The 26,851-nt window shown below is 39.9% G+C and overlaps 1 protein-coding gene across 4 annotated transcripts in view; it reads left to right on the forward strand.

The window, feature by feature from the left end:
* Window positions 1-26,851, forward strand: part of LOC103172499 (mitogen-activated protein kinase kinase kinase kinase 4) — a 176,124-nt gene that overhangs the window by 110,175 nt on the left and 39,098 nt on the right. For all 4 annotated transcript variants that reach the window (XM_007885251.2, XM_007885265.2, XM_007885258.2 and 1 more), the window contains exons 5-13: window positions 7,601-7,711; window positions 8,818-8,908; window positions 10,726-10,856; window positions 15,176-15,230; window positions 15,683-15,761; window positions 19,208-19,383; window positions 21,658-21,730; window positions 22,520-22,730; window positions 24,944-25,105. In XM_007885251.2, coding sequence (XP_007883442.1) covers window positions 7,601-7,711; window positions 8,818-8,908; window positions 10,726-10,856; window positions 15,176-15,230; window positions 15,683-15,761; window positions 19,208-19,383; window positions 21,658-21,730; window positions 22,520-22,730; window positions 24,944-25,105 — 1,089 coding nt within the window. The remainder of the gene's footprint in view (window positions 1-7,600; window positions 7,712-8,817; window positions 8,909-10,725; window positions 10,857-15,175; window positions 15,231-15,682; window positions 15,762-19,207; window positions 19,384-21,657; window positions 21,731-22,519; window positions 22,731-24,943; window positions 25,106-26,851) is intronic.

A 26,851-nucleotide genomic window follows, 5' to 3' on the forward strand; every position in this document is an offset into this window, starting at 1 on the left:
TGACAACGAGTGCCTAATATGGTATAACACCATTATAATGTCAGTTGTAATACTGATAGTTCACTAAAAAGACAGGGGTCCCGTGGACCTGTTTTGGCTTTGACATGCACATCAGTTGGCTCTTTGTGCGCTAAAAAATGGCCAACTTCTGGCTCATCGGCTCACTCCCAGTGCATTGCACATGAGCACTATATGCTGGTAACCCTCCTGATGTCACTTCGCAGTAAGAGTGAAATGATGTTGGCGACAATCTGACAACTCAGAAAGTGGGCAAAGTCTTCAGTTTTGTCATTATTATTATCCTTGCATTTATTTATTATTATTTATATTGCTACATATAAAATATTCCAGATCTTGAGAAATTAAACTCAGATGACTGGATTATAATGGCATTGTACTGTACTCTCTGGGATTAGGTAAGCAGGCTGCATCCCCCTGAAGCAAGAGTTTACAGCCAAAAGGAAATTTCTATGCATATGTGGCTTTCTTAGTAGACTCAGTGGAATCCTGTAGCTCAGTGGTTTGAGCACTCACCTCACAAGCGAGTGCACCTGGGTTCGATTCCTGGCAGGGCGAAACGGTAGGCAAGTTGTCTTACTCCACACGCCTCTGTTCATTTAGCAGTAAGTAGGCACCCGGTTGTTAGACTTTTGCCAGATCGCAATTCCAGTGGTAATATTCCCTTCCAAAAAATAAATAAATAATAATAATTTGGTCAATCAATTCATGACTGCTTGTGGGATGCTGCTGTGCACAATTGGCTGCCACGTTTCACCCACAAAATATACAGTCAATTCACTTCACAGCATATTCTGTGAATCGCCATGAGACGTCTCGAAGGCGTGATAAGGCGTTATATCAATTGCAAGGATTATTATTATTAGTTTGGATATTCTTAAATATGGTAATAAGTTTCCCTGTCTATTGGCTGACCAAAATAAATTGGGGTTAGGGTGAACATTGACTCAATGGACTACTTCAATCTTACTATGTCCTTATAAAAAATGATGGGGAGTTTTCTGGGATGAAGCACTCTATGTAATCTTCTGAGACGAAGACAAATGTTGAGAATTTATGTTAAAATGGTGTTCATGCTGAAGGTAAATTGCATAATCTGATTCTGCTGCTGGGTCCTGATATTACACAAACAGTCTTGACAATATGACTAGCCAGAAGGTAAACAGAAAGGCATATGGGATTAGCTCCTCCCAGTTAGGTATTATCTATTAAGACAGTTATACTCCTACCCCTCAAATCCCCAAGAGGGACAGACATTTCGGTATTTAATTACTGACAGAGCCACGGCTGGCCTGTAAACTCTGATCCATTGTTTGCACTGTCAGATGCAAAACATAACAAAATAATCCACCTTCTAAGTGTCTAAAAGGGCCTTCTCATACACACTGACAGATGGGCATAATACTAAGACCTCTTTGAGATGGATTATGCATTTCCAACTACACTGTTGTTCTGTCTTCTTGCATCTCGGACATCAAAGCCTGTTGAAAGGTGCTTCCAGCTGAATATTGATAAACAGGAAGCCACCTTCTTTTGCTCCTGCTGATGTCTCTTCTACTGACTCTGACCTCCTCAAACTCCCTAGCTTCTCTCTCAAACGGTGCATAACATTTGTGTCCTGTTTTATCCCCAGTGTTCCCTTCTCCCTCACATCCAGTCCCTCACCTTCCTTCACCTTCACCACGCTTCTGCCTCTGCCCCATCTCATACCCAAAGCATCTGAAATTTTTGTTCATGCCTTTGTCACACCCCATTTAGACTTTTCCAACACATTCTTTGTTGGTCTCCCTCACCGTTCATGAGCTGCAACTCATTCAGTACTCCACTGTCTGCATCCTCCCCCACCCTAATCTCTGCATGCCCATCACCCTCGTCCTCATCATTCCCCACTGTCTCCCTATCTCTCAATGGATTGTCTTCAAGGTCCTCACCCTCACCTATAAATCCATTTGTTTCCTGAGACGACCATATCTTTACGACCTTCTATCCTACTCATCTACACAATCCTCTGTTCAGCTAACTCAGGCTTGCTGCATGTTCTCCCACGCTCTCTTCCCCACCATCAGTGGCCAAGTCTTCAGTCCTTACACCCTTGATAATAATAATAATAATCCTTGCATTTGATATAGAGCCTTGTCACGTATTTGAGACGTCTCAAAGCACTTCACAGGATCTTTGGAATCCCCTCCCTCTACAACTGAGCTGTTCTGTTATACTGGATTCCTCACGCTATCTCACTACCTATAATGTATCTTACATACTGATAAGATAACAACAGAATTCAAATCAATGTGAGATTTAAGCTATCAAAAGCTCAATTTATCTCAGAAGCTAAATCCTGTCCTGTAACCTCATGGGTAGTGATATCTGTAATTATTTATATCTGCTACCCTTCCAAGTGTGGAAAAGATCAATTGTTCTTTTATATTTTTCTAATCTTTTTGTAAAATGGAATTAAATTCCAGAGTCTGTAAAATCTGGTTAGTTTCTCAACATTGAAACTTTTTAATCTTGGCCTTAGCTGAATTTTAAAAAAATCTATTAGAACAGGGATTGATTGCTGTGCGCATAACACAAGCTTTGCAAACACAGCAATAATGTGCCCTGTCATGGCTTTTTGGAGCAGGCTCAGTTCCTGGAACTGTTAGAGCATTCTGTGCTGAATAGTCTGTTTTGGATTCCCATCTTGGTTGCTAGGAAGATTGTGCTGCAAACGATGGGCTAGCTCACAAACATTGCAATGCTGCTATTGCTGAACAATGGTAATTGTATTTGCTATTCAAAATAGTTGTTGACAGATTTTCTTTAACCCAAAAGTTACCATTTTCTGGGTGAATTAATTTGCCTCACAAAAGTTTCTCTTAAACTTCTACCAAATACGTTTTAATAACAATAATAATAATAATCCTTACGTTTGAGGTGTCAGCCTGCCTCAAGTCTCATGTTGGTGTTTTGAACGTCATAGACGAGGCTGATACACAATGCAGTGCTGTGAGTTTGCTGTAATCAAATGCAGGACAAATTTTGATTTGTGTGAATTAAATTTGCGGATTAGCTAAAAATCACTGGTAACCGCTTCAGAAGTTACTTTACAACAGCAACAAAATTACATTTATATAGCTCCTTGCATGTCGGGAGGACGTCCCAAGTGGACAAGTGTAAAAGATCCATGTACTAACAACAACATGCTCGTATTTAGCACTCTCCACGCAGGATAGCTCAGAGCACTTATAAGAAGTCAAAAAAAACTTTGAAAGGCCAATTTTGGTAATGTATTTCTATCCTTCCTGAATGGTTTGGAAAATAATTCATTGCTTGTTGTGGTACTAAGTTGCTACACAGATTAAAAGGTTCCAGGTTTGATCGTGATGTTAGCTGATCTCTCCAGGGATTGTGGTCGATGAGTTCCAATTGACCTCAAAGGGAGGGGACAGAGTTCCTAATCCAGATCAATACCCAGAGACTTCTGCTGGAAAGTCAACTCAAATGAACATCCAGTTCAGATATGATTGAGTCGGTGATTATATTGCTCTTCCCGATTCCATCTATGGTCTTGTAGCACTGTCAGACATATCGTGAAAATGTTGCTTTAATTTCCATTTTTACGTAAATGCTCCATAGAACTGAAATACCCAAATACTGAAATACTCTCCACAAATGGCTTCTCCTCCACCCCCCGCACTGTCATGTGGTGTCCCTCAGGGCTCTGTCCTCGGTCCCCTCCTCTTCACCCTCTACATGCCCCCCCTCGGTGACATCATCCGCAGACATGGAGTTAACTTCCACATGTATGCGGATGACACCCAACTCTACCTTTCCTCCTCTACTCTCAACTCCACGACCACCGATGTCCTGACAGCCTGCCTGTCCGACATCGAGTCTTGGACGAGAGACAACTTTCTTCAGCTCAACGTGCGAAAAACCGAGGCCCTCCTGATTGGCTCACGTCAGCGCCTCCGCACCTCAGGCGCCGACACCATCAGCATCCAAGGCTGCACTCTCCACCTCTCAAAGCCAGTCAGGAACCTCGGCGTTTTGTTCGACCCTGAGCTGTCCTTTCTCCCTCACATCCGCACCACAACTGGCACCGCCTTCCATCACCTCCGGAACATCGCCAGACTACGGCACTACCTCACCCCTCACGCGGCTGAAACTCTGGTCCACGCCTTTATCACCTCAAGGCTGGACTATGGGAACTCTCTCCTCGCCGGCCTTCCCGCCACCTCCCTCCACAAGCTGCAGGTCATTCAGAACTCTGCAGCTCGTGTACTGTCCCGCACCAGGCTTCGGGACCACATCACTCCCACCCCCGCTCGCCTCCACTGGCTCCCCATCCCCCAGAGGATCGAATTCAAGATCCTCATCCTCACCTATAAGGCCATTCACGGCCTCGCTCCCTCCTACCTCTCTGACCTACTATCCCCCTACTTACCTGCCCGTATCTTCCGTTCCTCCGGCTCCGGTCTGCTCCACGTCCCCCGCCCCAATCGCCCTACCATTGGTGGTCGGGCCTTCAGCCTCTCAGCCCCCAGGCTCTGGAACTCCATCCCCCAGTGCCTTCGCCTTGCTTCCTCCCTCTCCTCCTTCAAGGCCAGTCTCAAAACCTTTCTCTTTGACCGAGCCTTCAGCTCCTCTCTCGACTCTCTTCCCCCTCCTCACTCCCTCCCTTCCCTCCCCTCACCCTGACCATTTCCCCCCTCCTCGCTCCCTCCCTTCCCTCCCCTCACCCTGACCATTTCCCCCCTCCTCGCTCCCTCCCTTCCCTCCCCTCACCCTGACCATTTCCCCCTGCTCGGGTCCTGACCCAACTGTGCAGCGCCTTGGGACGTCCTCCTGACGTGAAAGGCGCTTTATAAATGGAATCTTGTTGTTGTTGTTGTTGAGTTCCTACTCGTGGCACCTTTGAGTGTTTAAGCCATTGTTCTCTGCAGAACCAAAAGGATGAGTTTAGCCATCACTTTTTTTAAAACATTGTTTTCTTTATTATAGAATCATAGAATCGTACAGCACAAAAAGAGGCCATTCGGCCCATCGAGTTTGTACCGGCTCTTTGAATAGAGCAATGTAATGTCAATCCCACTCCCCAGCCCTTTCCCCATAACCCTGCAAACCCGTCCTCCTGAAATACCCGTCCACCGCATTTTTAAAAGTAGTTATCGAATCGGCCTCCACCACCCTTTCAGGCAATGCATTCCAGATTCGAACAACTCGCTGCATGAAAAAATTTCTTCTCTCCTCCCCTCTGCTTCTTTTAGAGACTATTTTGAATCTGTGACCTCGAGTCACCGACACACCCACCAGTGGAAACAGTTTTTCCCTTTCTAACCTATCAAATCCCCTCATGATTTTGAAGACCTCTATTAGGTCTCCACGTAACCTTCTCTGCTCCAATGAGAATAATCCCAGCCTCTCTAGCCTTTCCTCATAATCAAGGTCCCTCATTCCTGGCACCCTCTGGGAGACAGAAAGCAGAGAGTTGTGGTTAACAGCTGCTTTTCTGACTGGAGGGAAGTGTACAGTGGCGTTGCCCAGGGATTGGGGGATTTTATTCTTTATTTTATTTTATTACCATTTATTACTATTTTATTACCATTTATTCTTAATGTTCAGTCAAGTATCTAGCCGTTTCTACACAAATAAATCAATAGTATTTTGTGTGACTTAACACAAATCAGAAACTCGCATCTTTAGTCAAGGTGAATTTTCTGAATGCAATTTTAGGGCAAACCAGGCTTGGAGAAAAAAACAATCATAAATGTCAGCAGAAACGTGTATTTGTGTTTTTAAAGTGTCGCACACATCTAATGCAATGCTGCCATGTTATTCTTTGTTAGATAAGCAAGAGTTTCATTAGTTGGTCACCAGTGACTCTCCAGCTACTGACTTTCTTGGAAATTAGTTTTCGGGAAAACTTGAGTTAAAATTTTAAGAAAACTAGTCTTTGTTTTTCCATAATAAGGGCAAGGTAGTAGCTAATACTTTTACTCGAACTTGCATGACTTGGGAATGCAGTCCTTAAGACAAAAAAGAAAATAAATTATAGTGGATAGTTAAAGAAGAACCAAGATAAGCAATTGCACGATCTAACCTTCTGAAGTTAGAGATATTTGAGTTTTTTCTGTAGATCTGCATTATAACACAGATTCTCTTGTAGCATGATTGGAGCGTGGACCCCGATGTTTACTTAACAAAAGAATCTAAAATGCATGAATATATCTGGCCAGCTCACTTCAAAACACTATCTCGATTTCTTGTGTACTGAAAAACAGCTAACTTCAAGATTGCCACAGTCACTTCCTGGAACTAGCATTGGTAACAACCTGATGACACAACAGTTGGCCTTTCTTTTAAGGATGGGAGTGTGTTGACTGGCTTTCTGTGCACAATTACAGTGTCTGGGGAAGTACTGAATGGCAATTTTGCCCCATAATTTTATGTACCACAATGACCATGTTATAAGGGAGCTCCACTATATAATAGTCATCTCTAGGATTTTACACCTGTTTGTTACATGCAAGAACATCAGCCATCGAATGTTCTGAATCTGCCTTAATGATCAGACCAGTAATTGTTGAATCTGATGAATAGAATAAGAGACATTTCATCTTTTATTGAAAAAATTCTGGAAAAGAGAGACGCGATTAATCCTTTCTCTGTGTAAACCATTTTTGTGAACTTGAGTTAATTTAATTCTTTTATACTGTTCCGTATAACATGCGTAGTACAAGAAGTTACTGATCCATTTCCTCTGAAAATAACTCCATGTGCGTCACAAGTCACTGTTAAGGTTAGGGTTGTTTAGTGAATAAGTGGAGCACAGAGCCTGCAAGCTATAAATTTTTAAAAAAATCAGTGAGACAGTAAATGGTGTGGCTATATTCTGTGAAGGAACTTTCTGGAGGTCTTTGTACATTCACTTCCAGTTGACAAACATCCAGTTGGCCTGACACAGAACAGGGCAATTCTTTCTGACATACATAATACTCCAATTTCTGATTAAACTGTTGTACTTTGTTCTTTGTAATTGACAAGAACTTTTAGTTCAGGGTAGCATCTCAGAGTACTGGTTATTAAATCTTTATGTCCAATAATGTAAAATGGAAGATGACCTAAAAATGCTAAGGTAATCAAAATGTCAAAAAAAGCACCTTGAACTATTTCAGGAATTAGGTTTTACAGAAAAATATCAATTTGTTTCTAATAATGAACACAAAGCAGTGTCGTGTGCAAAAGGAACAAAAGAAGAATGAGATTAGGTTATTTTATTTCTGTTATGTATCTTTTATATCTCTCTAAAGGAGATTTTGCCTAAAGCATTCAATGTCACTATTTTAGAGTAAAATCCTGTCAAGTGCTTTGAGGCACTTTCCTGATGTGAAACGTACTATATCAAATGCAAGGCTTATTTATTATTAGATGAGGGAATGAGGAAGAAACTCCAGCCATGTCAGAGCTATATGTATGTAATAAAAGTAAATAAGTATGTATTATGTATGTAATAAAAGACGTTGGTTCATAAGACTGAAATACTAACGGTGATTTCTATATAATTTATTTTTCTCTTTTTTTAAAAAACAAAAAGCTCGTCATGGAGTTCTGTGGTGCTGGGTCCATTACAGACTTGGTGAAAAATACAAAAGGAAATTCCTTGAAGGAAGATTGGATCGCATATATCTGCAGGGAGATACTCAGGGTGAGCTGTCGATCTCCAATGTATAAAATGTTTTAATCAGACAAATGGTTATTTTTTTGTAGGCATTAATGACAAATGTGAAAGAACCTTGCCTATCAAAGCAAACAAAAAAAAGAGCAATTTCCATTGCTTATATCTGTCAGATTTAACCTCGAGAGAGAGATGCTCAAAAGTGTCTATATGCAGTACATTAGCCAATTTTCAAACACTTATAGGGGAGTACATGTGTTGAATTTGAAAAGCGCAAACGGCTAATGATGGCTTTAATCTTACATTCTGGTTCTATTAGTGATAATTGGGATGCTGGTTAATGTGTAAACAATGTAATGCATATCTTGTATTTTGCCAAGGGAACTTTCAAATTTATAAAATCTGCAAGATCGTCTTTGAATTCTGTCTTGCCCAGGAATGCATTTGAATAAGAGTTGGCAGTGTAGACCAGCTGCCTATTGTCATTTACAGTTTATGAACTGTCTAAAATGCAGAAGCCATAAGAACATAAGAAATCCTAGACAAAAAAAGACCAAGGTCCATCTAGTTCGCCTTCCCCTTCCTAGTGGTCGAATGCACATATATCCCTAACTAACTATGTACTATATCCCATAATGTTATTTCCTAAAAGAAAACTATCCATGAAATCCTGTGACAGGCAAGATCCCATTCCCTTTAAAAAAAACTTCTTAAATAGACGACCCAACAGAACAATGTTGATGAATAGAAAATGGTGTGACTTAGTTTTATGCAAAACTTGCTCCTTCTCATCTTAACAGTTCAAGAATAACTATGGCCCAGGGTTCCACTGAAAGTTGTGTGCATTTCTGTAGCTCGTATGTAAGCATAGATGTTCGTTTGTTCCGTCCTAGGTTTACTTCAATATTTAAGTATTGATGAGGCGCCTAAAAATGATGAAATTAGTATGAACTTACAAATATGCAGTGGTAAAAAGCTTCTTTTAACAAAAGTGGGTGTTGAAAAAGTAACCTTAAAAATGCTGCAGGAAATGTGCAGGTGATTCTCCTTTTTGGAGAAGTTGCAGAAATTGTTTCCTGACGTGAATGCTATGAAGGGCAGAATATAAACCATGTGTGTTTCTCTTTCATGTTTAGGGACTGGCACATCTTCATGTCCACCATGTCATTCATCGTGATATCAAAGGGCAGAATGTTCTGCTGACAGAAAATGCTGAAGTGAAGCTAGGTATGCATTTATCAGAATAGCTAACCGATGGCCCGATTTCCAAAATATCCATTAATTGGGTTTCTTTCACATGCAGTAGTATTTCTGGGAGGTGCCACAAGTTCAGATGCTTAATAATAAACATAAAATTCAAAGCATACAGCTAGTTATATGAAAGGTTTAAAACAAATGGACAATTCATTCTAAGTAATCCATCTCATTTGTTGCTGAAGGTTCAGTATACATTTATAATGATGCCTCCTATCCTGGCCCAAGTGCATTGAGTGTTCATGTATATAGAGTCTACATCTATACTTTGAAAAGTATCCACAGCATAATCAATACTGTATCAGTGCTGCCTGCACCTGTTATTGCAACAAGATTTGTAGATCAGTTCCAGTGTAAAAACACTAGTTTCACTTGTTCACAGGGGGACGAACGAGGCTGAAGTATATTAACAACACACGAGTATTAGTCAGATATTGGTCTCTGTTACTAAATATATTAACTGTCTTTAAAATAGCTGTCGTTACTTCCCCAAAGGCTCAGCAAGTTCAGTGAATAGGTAAGATATATAATTTGTGAAGATCCAGGGTTCAATCGCACAGGGTTCCTGTGCGGTTTTGAGTCAGAATGGAGAGGAAGACAGGATCAGGCTTGCCTGTAATGCTTTAGGGGATTGAATAGCCTCCAAGCGTTCGAATATATGTTTGCCATTTGGGTGAGGCAGCAGAAGGCACCTGGCACTTGTGTCACATAAAAGTCAGAAAGCCTTCAGGAAAAGAATGGAGAAAATTGCCAGGGGAGAAAAAGAGATGTTAAAAGGGTTGATTTGGGAAATGGCATATTTTCACAACTAAGCTCTGCACCAGGCCTACTAATTGGGAAAATGTATGATATTGCAATTTTAATCTGTTTACAAAACTAGACATTATGAATTCTTTAGAGTGACGTATTAGCACAGGCTCAGTCTAGTAGTGACTGCTTTAGTTGAGCTAAACTCAAATAAGTTTTAACAATGGAAATAATGTTTGGATTTAAGGCGGTTAGTTTCTCTTGAACCCACTGTGTGATTAACTAGTCACTATGGTTGAGCATTTCCTATTGATCTCCTTGAAAACTAAGGTGTGACTTGAAGACCTGAGGCTTCATAAGCCGGATGCTTAACTGATGATTATGTCCAGATTTTGTACCAACATGATTTTGATGTATAAGTGTATGTGTCTGCTTAATCCAGAAAAGCCACAGATAAACTGTTAAAATTTGCTCTCCAAATAGAGGTTTATAAGATGCTTAGTGGATAAAGTAAACCAAAACTTTGATATGCCAAGGTAACAAAACAAGAGGACATGGGTTTGGATTGTGAAGGGTAATTTGTGGACAGACAGGAAGTATTTATTTAGACAGAGGACAATTCACAGCTGGAATGGGTTACCAGCTATTAATTGCTTTTTCAGGTTGATTTCATTCCCCCCCCCTATCAAAATGTGCCTCTCTCATACTTTCCATATTAGGTAGTGTGCTGGAAGCTCACTTAAATGGCTCATTTAAAATTTGGCTTTCAAAATAATACTTGAATTAAGATTTTCCAGAATTTTGTGCAATGTAATTTTTAAGACTGTAGCCTTTAGGTTAAGATATGATCATTTTATGGCTTCTGGAACCTTTCTGGGCCTGTATAGCTTAGTTCGGGGCTGACCCTGAATCTTCATGGGAGCTCAGTGATGTGTATTAATGTAAATGTGCAGTTTTGAACACTTAATACTTAAAATGTACTAATGTGTAACTAACGGTATTGTAATTAAATTGAACGTATGCCTTTGAATTTTTTGTTGCAGTGGATTTTGGTGTTAGTGCGCAGCTGGACAGAACCGTTGGTAGAAGAAATACGTTTATTGGGACACCTTACTGGATGGCACCAGAAGTCATTGCTTGTGACGAGAACCCAGATGCAACATATGATTACAGAGTGAGCAAATTCTTCACGTCCCACTTTTAAACCACCAGAATCATTGCTCTGATTCTCGCTAGGAAAGTGTTTCCTTAGTTTTATTTTTATTTATTTTTACTTTTTACTTTTAAGTCATTAAACCATTTTCAAATCCATTATGCAAGGTGTATTGCAAACATCAAAATGAAATGACAACCCTTTGCAGCAATCTTTAATCCTTTTACTTACTAGAGATGAGGATATAGGTTTTCTGCCCCAGGGTCATCCAGCAGATGAATAGAACCACATTGCTGTGTGAAAACAAGTATTTATTTAATTTGTGCTTTTAAAAGAAACATGGGTTGGGAAGGGAATGAAGTTACAGGCAAACCACTATTTATATTTAAATTCAATGAAAAGAAAGTTGGAGAGTACTGTGCATGGAAATTATTTTCTCCTATTTCACTTCTAAATAAATCCTTCCAGTAATTGACTCGATTTACCAGTTATTTTATCGCGCCAGGGAGACTTGCCAGTTCATCCCTACCTTGTTGATCTTTTCTGATGAGGGGGTGATGTCTGTTGTGTGGACGGTATCCTGCTTATCTTGGAGTAACTCTGTTGAATGCTGATAGAACAGTGTGTTTGGCTGACACATAGGCTGTTCTTAGCCCTGCCTCATACCAGAAAATGTAATATACAGCTGGCCTGCACCAGGGCAATAGAGATTTTCCCCTGGGTTTGCGAGGCTCCCTTTGACCCTCCCACTCATTAAGGATCAGCGTTAGTCATCGCAAATTGCTATTGTTGGCCCCAGGTGAGTCTGATGCTAAAATAATGTGCAAAAATGGGATACTTACTCCAAGGTGTCATATTGTTATATACAGATGTTTTAAAAGAAAGGTGGAATAGGAAGGACTCCCTGCCCCTTCAACATTACTTTATACTTTAATGTTCATTCTTAAATTTGATCTGCGGACACTCCTCCAAATTTAAACTATTGGACCTAGAGCTCTCCCATTACTTATTTTATTAAAGATTATGAATAATGTGTTTAATGTTATTGGTTCACTTATGCAATAACGTCCTATGTTCAGTACATCTGTTAAGTGAGTCTCTTTACTCGGGTACAAACTTTTCAATCTGTAGACTGGGGTAAATCATCATAGATGCAGAAGGATATCAGAGTTTGGAAAGGGAACAGGGATAATTTGTTGCTGGGAAATGCAGACACTTCTCATTATGGGTTGTCAGTGGAGGCTTTTACTCACAATGTAAAAGTGATATAACTTGTTGCAAAGATGTAGACCAGATTAGCTTTTGTCCTCCAGGTATCATTCTCCTGTCAGATGGGAAAGGTGTCGCTTCCTGAGGCAAATTGTGTGCTTTAATGTGTTTTTCACGATTGAAGTATGAAAGCATTGTATGCCCAATAATGAGTTAAAGGTTTCAAGCAGAGATGTTTACCATTTATGCATGTTGGGTAGACCTGAACCTTTTATATTCCCAAACTGTTGGAGGTAAACATTTGTTTTTAACCAAAATGTTGTGAGCTGTGACCTTGTAAGTTCCTTCTCTCTCTTTCTTCTCCACACTGTTGCCTAGGTCAGTGACTGAATTACGACAGATTTGATGTGTGTTGCAGCTGATATCTTGACAGGTTACCTACCATAATCTATAATCGCGAAACCACAAAGACTGAACCAGCTTTGTCAATCATTTTTAGTCTATAACTATGAATATTTAGAATAATGTCTAGAGAGGTGAAAGATTGCATTATGCTATTGGTTTTGTTTTGCACTTATGTAGCAGTGATGTGTTAGGGAGCATAGATCAGCACTCAGACCACCCATTGTTTTGTAGTGCGGTTTGCACGTGCCCTGAACCATTCCGGTATAATTTGCCTGTCTCCAGTTCAAGAGGTGCTTGCAACATAACATTTCAGCCCACAGTTAATTGCAGTGGCTGGAAAGAAGTCAATGAGGAAACCTTGTTGCTTTGGAGAAGAGGAAACAAAGCTGTGCAAATAGATTCCTCCACCAGGGTTATACAAACTGGACTGTTTTCCAAAGATTTACAAAAACTACAGCACAGAAACAGTCCGTGCTGGTGTTTACGCTTGTGTCTGTGATGGAGTTTTGTTTGTGTTCTCTCCCATACCATGCTCCGTGAACTGATTGTCCTTGTCTGGCTCTACATCCCTCTGAGGATTGAGTTTAAAATCCTCGACTCACTTTTAAAGCCCTCCATAGTTGTGTTCCTCCCTACACCTGTGACCTATTAACACCGTATCAACCTGACCACTCCCTCCACTTAGTAGGCTCTCCCCTGCTCCTTGTCCCCTGCCCTGCCCATCCCACCATTGGTGTTCGGGCCTTCAGCTTTTTAGCCCCCACCCTCTGGAACTCCATTCCGGAATCCCTCTGCCTTGCCTCCTCACTTGCGTCTTTCAAGCCCCATCTCAAGACCTTAATCTTTGACCATGCCTTCGGCCTTCCTCCCACCTCAACCCTCTTTCCCGCTTGATTCCAACTCCCAACTCAGACGCAAAGCCTTAATCGTTTAGTGCCTTGCAATATCCTTCCATCGTTAAAGGTGCTATATAAATGCAATTTGTTTCTTTATACTCCACATGATTCTCAATTCACTCCCTTCTATATCCTTCTGTTTCCCTCTCCCTCATGTGAAGGTCCAGTTTTCTCTTGAATGCATCTACACTATTTAATTCAAACCCAGCTTCAGGCAGCAAGTTCACAATCTCACTACCCTCTGTTTGACGTAGTTCCTCCTAGATCTAATTGGAAAGGGAAGGTGAACTAAAAAATGGAAATGCTGGAAATCCATTCCAGCCCCTTGTCAGTGTCAAAGTTAAAGAGTATAATGTTTAATATTGATTTCAGAAATAGGAGAGAAATTAGTGCATATCATTTAACACTGAATTTTTAGTAGTATTATTGTTTTGAAAACTCCTGTGCAGCACACAGACTACCGTTACAGTATAAGTATTAGCAACTGTTAATCACAGAACCGTAAAGATGAACTAAACACTTGTAGTATTTAGGAATATTATTTTGTTATTCCTTTTGCTTTTCCACCATTTATACATATATATATATACATGCACACACACAAAAGTAAATTCAAAAAAACTGTTTTTGGTTACTGAAATGCTGTGAATTAGGAAATATTTGACTATACATTTCTTTAATATACTAGAATTGTTCCATTCACGGCCTTGCTCTCTCCTACCTCTCCGACTTACTATCCCCCTACGTACCTGCCCGTACCCTTCGTTCTCTGGCTCCGGTCTGCTCCACATCCCCCGCCCCAACCGCCCTACCATCGGTGGCCGGGCCTTCAGCCTCTCAGCCCCTAGGCTCTGGAACTCCATCCCCCAGTGCCTTCACCTTGCTTCCTCCCTTTCCTCCTTCAAGGCCGGTCTCAAGACCTTTCTCTTTGACCGTGCCTTCAGCTCCCCTCTCGACTCTCTACCCCCTCCTCGCTCCCTCCCTTCCCTCACCCTGACCATTTCCCCCCTGCTCGGTTCCCGACCCAACTGTCCAGCACCCTGGGACGTCCTCCCGACGTGAAAGGCGCTCTATAAATGAAATCTTGTTGTTGTTGTAGAATTGTTCTACTCAGCTTTACATTCAGTTTATGCTTGTGGAAGTATAAAGATATTGCTTCTGGCAGTAAAGCAATTTAGAGCAGGGAAGTCTGATTTACATTTCCTGTTTTTAATTGCAATGCCCAGGAGCTCAGTTGAGTTCTTCACATGCACAAATAAGTAAATGTGTTGAGTTCTGTGAACAAGTATTAGTTTTAGAACAAGTGAACATGGACTTGGGTTATGAAGTGGAATGGCAAACAGACAGTACAGATTAAACAATTTAATTATTTTACACAAACGTGTTGAATATATGGAATAGATTGTCCAGGGAGGCAGTGGAAGCAGATTCCATAAACAAATTCAAGCGGGATTTAGATGGCAATTTGGTGAAGTCATTTGATGAATATAAGAGAGAGATTTTGTTGTTTTATTAAAAAACACTACATTGGTCTTTTCAAGTCCTGTAAATGCCTGTGTCAACGAGTGGCTCATTAATAACATTAAACAATGGTCCCTTAAATGTTTTCAATTTAGGATGAAGAGCATTTGAAAGCATTTCTGAGTGGAGGCCAAATTGATTCATTTGATTTAATGTTGCATTCGGTGCTTTAAAGCCAGTAACTGATGCAAAGCCAAAGATTTTTTTTAGTTAGGTGCCTCATATTTCCATGTATCAAAGTACATAATACTTATGCTCATACTGTAAGTCCACAATTAAAAACTGAACAGACTCCTAATTATTTTGCAGAGTGACCTGTGGTCATTGGGGATCACAGCAATTGAAATGGCAGAAGGAGCACCTCGTAAGTAGCTTTATATGCGTGAAATGTTTAAGTCAAGGGGGAATAAAGGGGATATGTTTGTATTTTTCTCCTTGGGACCAGAATTTGAGAAGTTCTTCTTCTAGATCTAAGGATACCACATGAGAAGAATTTTTAAAGTTTCAACTTAACACCTAGTGAGTGTGGGCCCAGTAGCATTTGCAGATATCCGAGTTATCAGAATATCAACATTATTCAAAACAACATTAGTGGGTATTGCAAAGCACGTAATAGGTAGTGGGGTGGGGGAGGGACTGAAAGTATTGCTTTTTCATATTTGTCTTCCGGGCTAAATTCTGTTTTCCCATTGCAAGTGCAATCGTTAAGTGTAAAAATATTGAATTAAATCATGAGTTTTATTATCATTTTGTATTGTATCATCAATTATCACTTCTGTCTGATGAAATTCTTACTAAAACAATTTCTACTTTTAGCTCTTTGTGACATGCACCCGATGAGAGCACTGTTCCTCATTCCCAGGAATCCACCACCTAGACTAAAATCAAAGAAATGGTTAGTAATTCATTTGTTTTCATCAATGAGCAATACAATTGCTTTGTTTAGTTTGTATTTTTTAGCATCAGATGTTGATTTCTCCAACCATATGCTGTTTTGAATCCATCAAACTTGAAGAAAACTGCCAGCTTCAAGCTATTTGCTCTTTTGGAAATAGAAATATTGTAGAAGATGTAGAGAGGCAACATGAAACTTACTTGAGGTTTGGGATGCAAATCATGCTTTTATCTTGTGTGTTGACCATCAGAGGAAAAATGATTTCCCAAAGCTCTGCCCTTTTCACATTTCCACATGCAATTTCAAAGTATGATGTGAGTGATGGATTTTTTTTAAGTGTTGCCATTTCTAAATTCAGAAACACTGCATTATATTTGTACATCACATATGGCTACAGTATTTTAATCTGTACTGAATTAAACCATTGTATCTAGCTTTGGGTGGGGAAAATACAATTCAAAACAAAATGCGAACTGTTTTATAATGATAAAATCAACGCTGTTTGTGCAAAACTTGCCTTAATTATTAATGGTCAATGAACACAACTTCTGCAATATTTACTCAAATTTCCTTTCCCCATCTCCCCCCAACATGCTGTTGATGGCCTATTTATCTTTCACCTCACCATTTGGTCTGCGACTTTGATCCCAATTCTAAAGGAGTAAAAAAAATTCTTATAGTGTGTATTTTAATTTTTAATTGCCATCGAGATCAGACTCTGACCTGTGCTTAGACTACCTCAAGCAGGGTGCGGATGGGCTCATTCCATTGGCCCTGGTGCACAAGGACAATTAAAGGAGAACAACAACAACAAAATTACATTTGTATAGCGCCTTCCACCTCGGAAGGATGTCCCAAGGTGCTGGGCAGTCAGTGTTTCGGACCCGAACTAGGGGTCGGAATTGGGGACAGTGGAGGGCAGGGGGGGAAGCAAGCTGATCGAAAGCACGGTTGAAGAGGAGGGTCTTTAGATGGGTCTTGAAGGAGGCAAGGGAGGGAGCAAGGCGAAGGGCCTGCGGGATGGAGTTCTGGAGGGTGGGGCAGAGTGGCAGAAGGTCCGCCTGCCAGGATTCCTGAATGCTGGTCCCTTCCCATTGAGCCCCAATGTAAGTAAGAAGGATGAATGCCAGGTTAGAACAGCTTTTGGCTTAATGGTGATGCCCCCAGGGTTGAATAGTCTGCTAAAGCTCCTTGTCCAAGCTCACAAACCAAGAACAGCTACTTTTCTGAGATACTGGATTGCTGTGGACACTTTTTGAACCATATCCCAGCATGACTCACAGCCTTCAGCAGAAAATAAGATATAATTGGAGGAGGGAAAACACATTTCACATCAGTAGCCATGAGGAAGCCAATTTTACTTCATCTGTGATAGAATTCCTTAGAAATACTCCCGAGAAAGGGAAGATTAATGCCAGTGAGCTGTAAGCTTCTTCAAAAGTGAACTGATTAGTATCGCTTGAAGCCAGGGATAGGTACAAACTGAAATGAACAGATGCTCGACAGCACACGTTAGTCTCTAAGCTGCTGGGAAGAGGGAGAGTGGAGGATGTCTTGCGAGGGAAACCAAGGTGAAGAATGGGAATAGATGAATATTTTGCAGTTTTTCTTTAATTGCCTTTGTGGCTCTGTGATACCTTTCCCTCCAGATGTTCGTGGTGGGTTGATGTCCAAAATAACACTAGGTCCTGTATTGCTGTGAATCCACTTTTTGTGGAGTTTTCTTAAACCAAGTTTTGAACTTGCTCTTTAACCTTTGTAATTCATGGAACTTTGAATCTGTTTTAAATCATAGGCATGCTGAAAGCACATTGATATTTCAGACTTACAAGAGACGCAATTCTGCAGCATGAGTTCTGCATTACTGTAGAGGATAATGTACTGTAACTGTTCTAAACAAGTTTAAATTATGCATATATCTATCAATTGTGTTACTGCCATATGTTCAAAATGTTTAGAGTATGTATTATGAGGAGAACATGAAAGCACTCTGTTCCACTCCTTTCTGAGTGGTGAGAATGCAGATATCTGTAGTTACAAAATGTGAAATGCATTTGTACTTGGCATTGCTTTTAACTGCAGTGTCTGTTAATGCTGGATGATGTTTTTGTCATTAGTGTACAACCTAGGGATTATTCTCAACCTTAAGGCTTTGGTAACATTAAAATAAATGTATGGGATGTTTACCAGTGATGAGATCAAATGTACAGATTCCTTCAATATTGTGGCACCTGATAAGCACAAAGATGCTGGGCAGTTAACCGGGGTGCCTGTAGAATTTTATTGAAGTGTAATGCTGGGCATTGTGGTGAAATATTCACAAATCCATCCTTTACTGATTCCAGTCCACAACAATGGCTTATTAAGTAATTTTTTTATTCTTCTTTCACACCAATGCGACACTCCTACCATAATCCACACTCCTGAGTCTCACACCCAGTGTCCTTTTATACTTCATAGAATCATAGTATATTACAGCACAGAAGGAGGCCATTAGGCCTATCGGTCCTGTGTCGGCTCTTTGGAAGAGCTACCCAATCAGTCCCACTCCCCCAATCTTTCCCCATTTCCTTGCAATTTTTTCCTTTTCAAGTACCTATCCAATTCTCTTTTGAAAGTTGTTATTGGATGTGTTTCCATCCTTTCAGGCAGTGCATTCCAGATTGTAATGACTCTGTGAGTGTGCGTGTAAAAAAAAAAATTCTCCTCATCTCCCCTCTGGTTCTTTTGCCAATTATCTTGAATCTATGTGCCCTGCTTATGGCCCCACCTGTCAGTGGAAACGTTTTTTCCCTATCTACTCTATGAAAACCCCATTATAATTTTGAACATCTCTATTAAATCTACCCTTAACCTTAAAGGCCCCAATATCCTTCCTAAGTATGGTGCCCAGAATTGGATACAATACTCCAGTTGAGATCTTTAACTTGGAAAGGTTTAGCAGAACTTCCTAACTTTTGTACTCTGTGCCTCTGTTTATAACGCCGAGGATCCCAACCTGCTTTTTCAACCTGTCTTGCCACCTTCAAAGATTTATGTATGTGAACCCCCAGGTCTCTCTGTTCCTGCACCCCCTTTAAAATTGTACAATTTATCTTATATTGCCTCTCCTCATTCCTCCTCCCAAAATACATCACTTCACACTTCTGCATTAATTTCCATCTGCTATGTGTCTGCTCATTTCACCAGCCCGTCCGTGTCCCCCTGCAGTTTGCTATTATCCTCCAGAACAAAACTAAGTCTTGTGTAATCTGCGCATGAAGTGAGCTATATAAATGCAAGTAGTTGATGTTTTGCGATTACTGATGGCTCCTGTGCAATGGATACAGGGCCCATGGAACAATCCCAACAAGAGGTTCTCACACGTGAGCAGTAAACTTGGGTTCCAAACGAAACTCCGAGGTTGATTGGATATTTTGGTAAAATCTGCTTTTGCATATTTTCAGGTCAAAGAAATTTTTTAGCTTTATAGAGAGTTGTCTGGTGAAGAATTACATGCAGCGTCCCTCAACCGAACATCTGTTGAAACATCCTTTTATCCGAGACCAGCCAAATGAGCGGCAAGTTCGAATTCAGCTTAAAGATCACATTGACAGAACAAGGAAGAAGAGAGGAGAAAAAGGTGTGTGGTACAATATTCTGTTGTTATAATTCTGCAAAGCTACCAATGTTAACAGAGGTAGTTCTGTATTTTTTTTAGAAAAAGCAAAATAACCTTTTGAATTATTGAAGAAATTGTGGAGATTGGCAAGAAATGGCATTTTGGCTTGCATATGTATATATACATGCTCACTTGCTATAATTTCTCCCTTTGATTTGCTACGTTTTTAACATGCCTCTATCAAGAAAAATGCACCATGAAATAGAACAATCACCATCAATGCAGAGAGCTTACAAACTTATCAAATTAATATGTAGATTATCACCTCATTATAAGCATTTGTTATAACCACACTTGCTGTGTTTATGAACTACGTGTTAATTCTCATTGTCATGTCCAACATATGTTACCATATTTCCTTCTCCTAATTAATGTTTAATCCCTGCCTTCCTCAAACTAGTCCAATCCTATGATATTTCTGCAAGTAGCTTTTCACAAGAAATGTATGCTGGGGGCTGATGTACCTCATTTCCATAGAGCGGGGGGGGTGGGGGTGGGGGGGTGTTCAGTGGGTCAGTTATATTGCAGTCCTTTTCCCCAGTATTTGGAGCCCCAGCATAGGCTGTGATTTCTCTTTTCTGTGAAACTCTTGGAGGAGGAATGTCTTCCAGAAGTAATAACAGAATGTTGCTCAAAATTCTATTCCCAGCCACAACAGATGTGTTAATGGGTGCTGCTCAAAGCAGTAGTTTGGTTACAGTAGAATTGTGATACAACATGCCTCTTTTGTATTAGGATCTGTGAACATGGATTTCCAGGTCTTCGATACAGTTGTGCAAAGTTCACCTGGAATCCACAATCTCCATGGCCTTGCCATTCTAACCTGTCTATGTGAGCTGGAAAAACCTTTGCTGGGGACTCCCATTGATCTCTAAATTTGGGTTTAACAAAAAACTTAAATATACAGTCCCTTTCAATTGAATGCTTTATTTTCGCTCTGCCGTTTCCAGACTCCTACTGAGTGGTTTGTAAATCGTCATTCATTCCAGAATAATGCTGTAATCGTATTTCCTGAAAACTTTCATAACGAAAAATCTAAACATGGATCCCTTTCTTATCTTAGTATATTGGCCTTGATTCATCAACAACAACAACAAATTACATTTGAATAGCACCTTTCACGTCGGGAGGGCGACTCAAGGTGCTGATTCATGCTGATGGTATGAAAGAAGACCATCTTGAAAGATGAGGTCAAATGGGCTTTAGGGATGGCTTCATCTGAACTTTTCATGTGATTATATATGTGATCTTTATACAAGCAGCTGCTTTCTCCTTGAGTAAAACCCACACTGTTTACTGTAAGAATATTGTGCCAATTGCTGTCCCAGATAGCCAAGATGGTAAATTTGCAAATGAGTGAAATTTCTACCACCTGTCTCTTTGGTGATAACTACTATTCTGTTCTCCAATCTTTACTGTTTTAGATCTCAGATAATACATAATAGTGCCCCGATTTTTAAAGTGAAATCATCCATGGCAGCTCACAACTTAAGTGATTCAATCTGGACAGCAAAGTCCTTTTTAATGTGAATAATACATCCTTATAAAGTCTGAGGCAGTGGAAAACAATTAGCAATATCTTGCATCTGTGCATTTACCCAGTCTGATATCTCTCATCGTGTTATTAAGGTTACATGAGAAAGTGACTCCTTTCCCCTACCCTCCCACCACCCACAAGCAGTAGATTGTCCTCTCAGCCCCCAGTAGGCTATTGATTATCACTGACTGTTGTTGCTTGACTGCTGCCCGCATACTTACCCAGACCAAACTCCGTACCCCCATCTCACCAGTTCTGGTTAGGCTCCATTGGCTCCCCATCATCGAATGGGTCGACTTCAAGATTTTAACACTCATGTTCAAATTAATTCACTCCCTAGCACCTCCCCAGCTCTCCGACCTCCTCACTCCCCAGTCCACCACTCAGTGCCTCTGCTCGACTGGCACTAGCCTCCTGCTTGTCCGTCACAACCTCCGCTCCATCATTGGAGATTGCACTTTTAGCCACTATGCCCTGAAACTATGGAACACCCTCCCTCAATCCCTTCACCTTGCCCCCGCTCCCCTTTTTCAAACCCCGCATGAAAACCTTCCTTTTCGACTGTACTTACAGTCACCCCCTTCTCAATGGGAGTCGGGCTCCGCCACTGTTAAGCACTCTGAGATGTCACACTGCATGGAGGGTACTATATAAGTGTAAGTTGTTGTTGTAGTGTAAATTATGATCTTTAATTTTAGATGAAACCGAATATGAATACAGTGGGAGTGAAGAAGAAGAGGAGGAGTTGCCTGAGCAAGAAGGAGAGCCAAGGTAATGTTCAGCATTATTGTTTATAATTGCATAGTGCGCGTCCAAATCATGCAAGGCTAGGAATTTATTTAGTGGTCAGTCATGGAGCGTATGTGTCACCAAATTGTAATACGGCACCAATATATTTTGACACTACATTGGCATTAGTGTCAGTCTTCTGTCTCAGTCTTCATCTGCTATGTCACAGCATCAGTGACGTGAATATTGAGGTATAATCAAGAAACTGTCTATTAATTCAATTTTGTTGTTGTTGCTTCACAGGCTGCAAATAACAGCAAACAACAAAATAGATTGGGTACCAATAATTTGGGAAATCTATGACTGATTATTCCTTGCTGTCATACAGAGATATGAGACTAACCAATATAACTTGATTTTTTTTATGGGATCAAAGGATTGAGTAAATCAGTTCAGAACAAAAGGCTAAATCCACAAGTCAGGTAGCTCATCCATAAGCTACAGTGAGTCTTTATGGCCACAAGAGTTGTCTTTATGTGAACAATTGCTGTGAAGAGCAAAATGGCCCAGATTGTATGAAAGTGCAGAAGCTGTAGTAATGGAGCACACTTGAGAAACTGCTTTAATATTGAATATGGATTTGAGATTTTTAGGTTTTAGTTATCCAACAATAGAACGTACATAGTTAAAGTACTGTACAGTATATCCTGTGAAGACATCCTGCTGTGAAAGGTGCAATATCAAATGCAAGGATTATCTTATCCCGCTGCTTGTCCAGCTAGGACCATCCTATTATTATATAACAGTGGGAAAATGTAATCTCTTTTGCAGCTCAATTGTTAACGTGCCTGGAGAATCAACTCTTCGTCGTGATTTCCTGCGATTGCAGCAGGAGAATAAGGAACGTTCCGAAGCTATGCGCAGGCAGCAACTGCTTCAGGAACAGCAGCTCCGAGAACAAGAGGAGTATAAAAGGCAGTTGCTAGCAGAGCGTCAAAAACGCATCGAGCAACAAAAAGAGCAGAGACGGCGACTTGAAGAGGTAAAAGCTAAAACCTTCAGGTGCAATACAGTTTGGAGGAAGATTAACTGGAAAAGTTACTTAACAGTAATAATGCCTTACCTCATTTTTTTCCATGATATTCAAGTGCACATTCTCAAATGGGAGTTCAAAAATAATCAAGATGAAGTTTGGCACAAGATAAGATGTGTGGTATTGAAGTGATCCTGAGAAGTATTATATTCGTAGCCAACAATGTGGTCTATTTGCTGGCTTTCTGTTCTATTTCTCTCTCCAGCAGCCCCCCCTCGCCTGCTACTGAGAGATGAAGTAAATGTCAATAGTGTACTAGTCACACAACAATTTAAATACCAAGTATCTCCTTCATTCAATTTTAGTCTAATATAAATTTGTATTTTGATCGCATCTCATGTTGACAGTCACAGAGGTTTAATTCTCGTCAAGTTTAGTGAGTGACTTGCCAACAAAACTACTAACTACACAGTGCTTAACAGTAATTACTTAGCTTTGACATGATATATGCAGTTAAACTGCAGTGTCTTTCTTGTAAACTGCATAAAATTATGATGGAAAATGCCATCAACAAAGTTCACATTTCATTGTTTACGTGACAGAAGATAAAGGTATTATAAAATGAAAGGAACGTTATTTGTGGAATTATACAAACAGTTGGCTGCTAATCTGGTCCTGTAAATGCTGATTGGAATCTGAGATAATGGATGGAGGTTTTCATGTTTCCAATTCAGGGATAATGTAGCAACGTCGTGCTGTCTCGATTTTCTCCAGTGTACACACTCCTTGCCTAGGAAAGCAGCTGTGCTAAGATTTTAGCTAGTCTGTTATTATTTCAAATGACTTCCAGTAAAATGTGCAATTTCTGAATCAGGATAACGAAATGTTTTGCCACAAACTGTGCATCTGTTGTGCTACACTTTTCTTTGGTTAATTGCTAGCCCTAATTAGACTGACATGCCATATTCCTTGGATCTAATGCTGTTATGAGCGATTTGATAATTTTCAAGTAGAAGCGCTCAAAATTATAGCTGCTGTTTATAAATTGAGAGAAATGTCTGTGCAGTCTATAAGTAACAATCAGATTGCGATTGGTTTTATCAAGAAAAAAGTACCCACTCGAGCAATAAATCAGAGAGGAATTTTTCTAAACTGATATCCTTTATCATGCAATTTATTTGATTTTCTTTTAGAGAAGGGAGACAGACTTTGCTACATTCATTGTTCAGCATCATGCGGTTACTATACTATAGTATATTTTTAGTAGGAAGTGTGCTAATATAGAATGGAAAACTGATTAAGGCAGGCCTTTCAACAGCTGTGTGCCGTAGCCCAACCTTGAAGGAAGGAAGTCTGCTTTGACAATTCCACGTGAGCAGCAATTGATAACCCTTGATAAGAAAATGACCTTGTCAAATCCTTAGATGTCCAAGCTCAGGGTTTGTTGCTATACCCATTTTAATTTTTCCTATAAAAAACACAATTATTTGTTAAGGTTTGTTCTGAAAAATCAATTCAGCTCTTTTAGAAAAAACATTTTGTTTAATCATTTAACAAACCTCGCCCTGTAAAGTGTCTGTTAATCTTTGAGATTTTTTTAAAGTTATGTACACCTACAGAATTTATTTGTGTCTCTGACACCTGTGGAAACTCATGACAATACATAAGAGTATCCAAACCAAACTGAGATTTCCATGCATCCCATCTACAACATAATAATATACAATATAATACATCATAATAATCCTTGTATTTTGATATAGGGCTTTATCACGTCTTTGAGACGTCTCAAAGTGCTTCACAGAACATACTGTAAAGTGAATCGATTATATTTTATGGGTGAAACGCGGCAGATACTTGCACATAGCAGTGTTCCACAAACAGTCGTGGATTTAGTAACCAAGTTATTATTATTATTTTGAGGGGAATTTTTTTTCACATGGAATTCCAGAGATAAATTGTTGGAATGGAAAGCGCACTCCCTCCTTGGAGGGACGAAGTCTGCTTACCTAATTCCGGAAAGTATTAGGTGCAGTTTGGCAAGAGCTAAGGCTTGGGGTCCCCAAAGTGTGCGTTGGGGTAACTGCTGGAATATAACCAGCTAAAACAGTATTGAAAGGTACAAAGTTTCAGAGCTATTTTATGGTGAAATTAACTTCCAAGAACTAGTGTAAGAAAGCAGTTATTTTTTAATCTAATATGCATTTTCTTTAAATGAGCAGCAACAGAGACGTGAACGAGAAGCACGGAGGCAACAAGAACGTGAACAAAGGAGGCGTGAGCAAGAGGAGAAACGAAGATTGGAAGAACTTGAACGTCGAAGGAAGGAAGAGGAGGAAAGAAGAAGGGCAGAAGAAGAAAAGAGGCGAGTGGAGAGAGAGCAGGTGATTTATGTTGCTGTAACTTTTCAATAATTCATACTGGGTCAAAGAACATATAGTGGTGGTAGTATTAAACCATTAAGTAATTTTACCATTGATTATGCATTGATTATTTTGATATTTTTTTCACCTCTCCTTGCAGTTACTTTTCCCTCCCCTTGCCATTTTTTCAACATGTTTCACAACTTACATCCTATTGAATCCAGGAAAGCAAAGTCATATACAATCTGATCAATAGATATTTCCAAGACCATGATTGGCTGGCATAAATGATCTGCTAAGGTATATGGGGCCCCTTTTCCCTCTTTCTCCCTGAGATGAAATATCTCACTCTGGTACATCACTTCATCTAGTAGTTACAAGAAGTCTAGCAAGGGAAACAAATTCAATTCCCCAAATCTTCTGATCGGGCATCCATTCTTAAAATGTATTTAATATGCCACAATATATGTAATGCTAGGTTGCAAGTTTACCCACAAAATATTGTCACTCCACTTTCCAATATATCTGTGAAGGACTTTGAGATGTCTTGATGATGCAATAACTTTCAATAAATTTTCGGCCACAAAATATATAGTCAATTCACTTTACAGCATATTCTGTGAAGTGCTTTGAGATGTCTAGAAGACGTGAAAAGCGCAAGGATTATTATTATTAGAAATGCAAAGATTATTATTATTAAGTTCCTTGATCTAATTTTATTGCATTATCACCTTTACCGAGTATGAACTGCAAATGTAGGAGGGGAATGTAAACATTATTTTTATTAGTGAAATTCAGGGTATAATTCATGAGTGATTTTAGTTGTTATTGATCTTTTCCATTTTCCTCCCATATCCACCCCCTCCAAAATTGTTATTCTGGTCATGCTCATTACTACATTATTTTTAGTTGATCATTTAGTTTTGAATACTCGCACGACGCTTTGTTCTGGCTACTGCAATGCTTTGTGGAATTCTAAAAGACATTGTACCAGCTGTGATCAAATTTAAATTTCTCTGATTAAATTGAATTGTTTTCGAGGAGGAGGATTTTCAAATCTGTGCATTTTTGAACATTATTTTCCAGCTGTTTTCAATGATGCATGACATCAGACTAATCTGCCAAACTAAATTTAAAAAAAACCTACCAATTTTAGAAACAGAAAAGCAATTTCCAATTGTTAATAAGCTAACTGACTTCGGTGTTTGGTATGTAGATTTACCACAAATAAATAAGAATAATTTCGAGCTGTATAGCACCTTTCGCATATCAAAATGTCTCAGTGCTTCACAAAGACCGAGTGAGAGATGGGAATAGGAGGGAGGTGATTGAAGGTTTGGTCAAAGAGGTAGATATTTAAAAGTGGAGAGGGAGGGTGCCAGTTTGGGGGATGCAGGGACAAGGTTCCAGAGAGTGGGGGCAAAATGGCTCAATGCTCAGCCACTGTTTAATTGGGTAGAGGAAGCAAAGGTGTGAAACAGGCTTGAGTTAGCAGAGTGGAGGGAGTGGCCGGGGATGGGGGAAAGAAGATCACAGAGGGTTGGTTGAGGACATTAAGGTATTTGAAAGTTAGTACAAAGGTCTTAAAATCAATCTGCTCTTGAATAGGTTGTCTGGACAGCTTCACAACCATGAGGTGAAGAGTTCTCAGAGTTTGGTAGAGAAAAGTTGGAGTTATGGATAATCTGGAGCTCATAAAATGTTGGGCTGAGATTCACTACAAAGAGTTTCTTTGTAGTCAAACTAATGTAGTAATTCCTGATCCTG

This window comes from Callorhinchus milii, unplaced genomic scaffold (assembly GCF_018977255.1).
Source record: "Callorhinchus milii isolate IMCB2004 unplaced genomic scaffold, IMCB_Cmil_1.0 Scaffold4, whole genome shotgun sequence".
In the NCBI taxonomy this organism is placed as follows: domain Eukaryota; kingdom Metazoa; phylum Chordata; class Chondrichthyes; order Chimaeriformes; family Callorhinchidae; genus Callorhinchus; species Callorhinchus milii.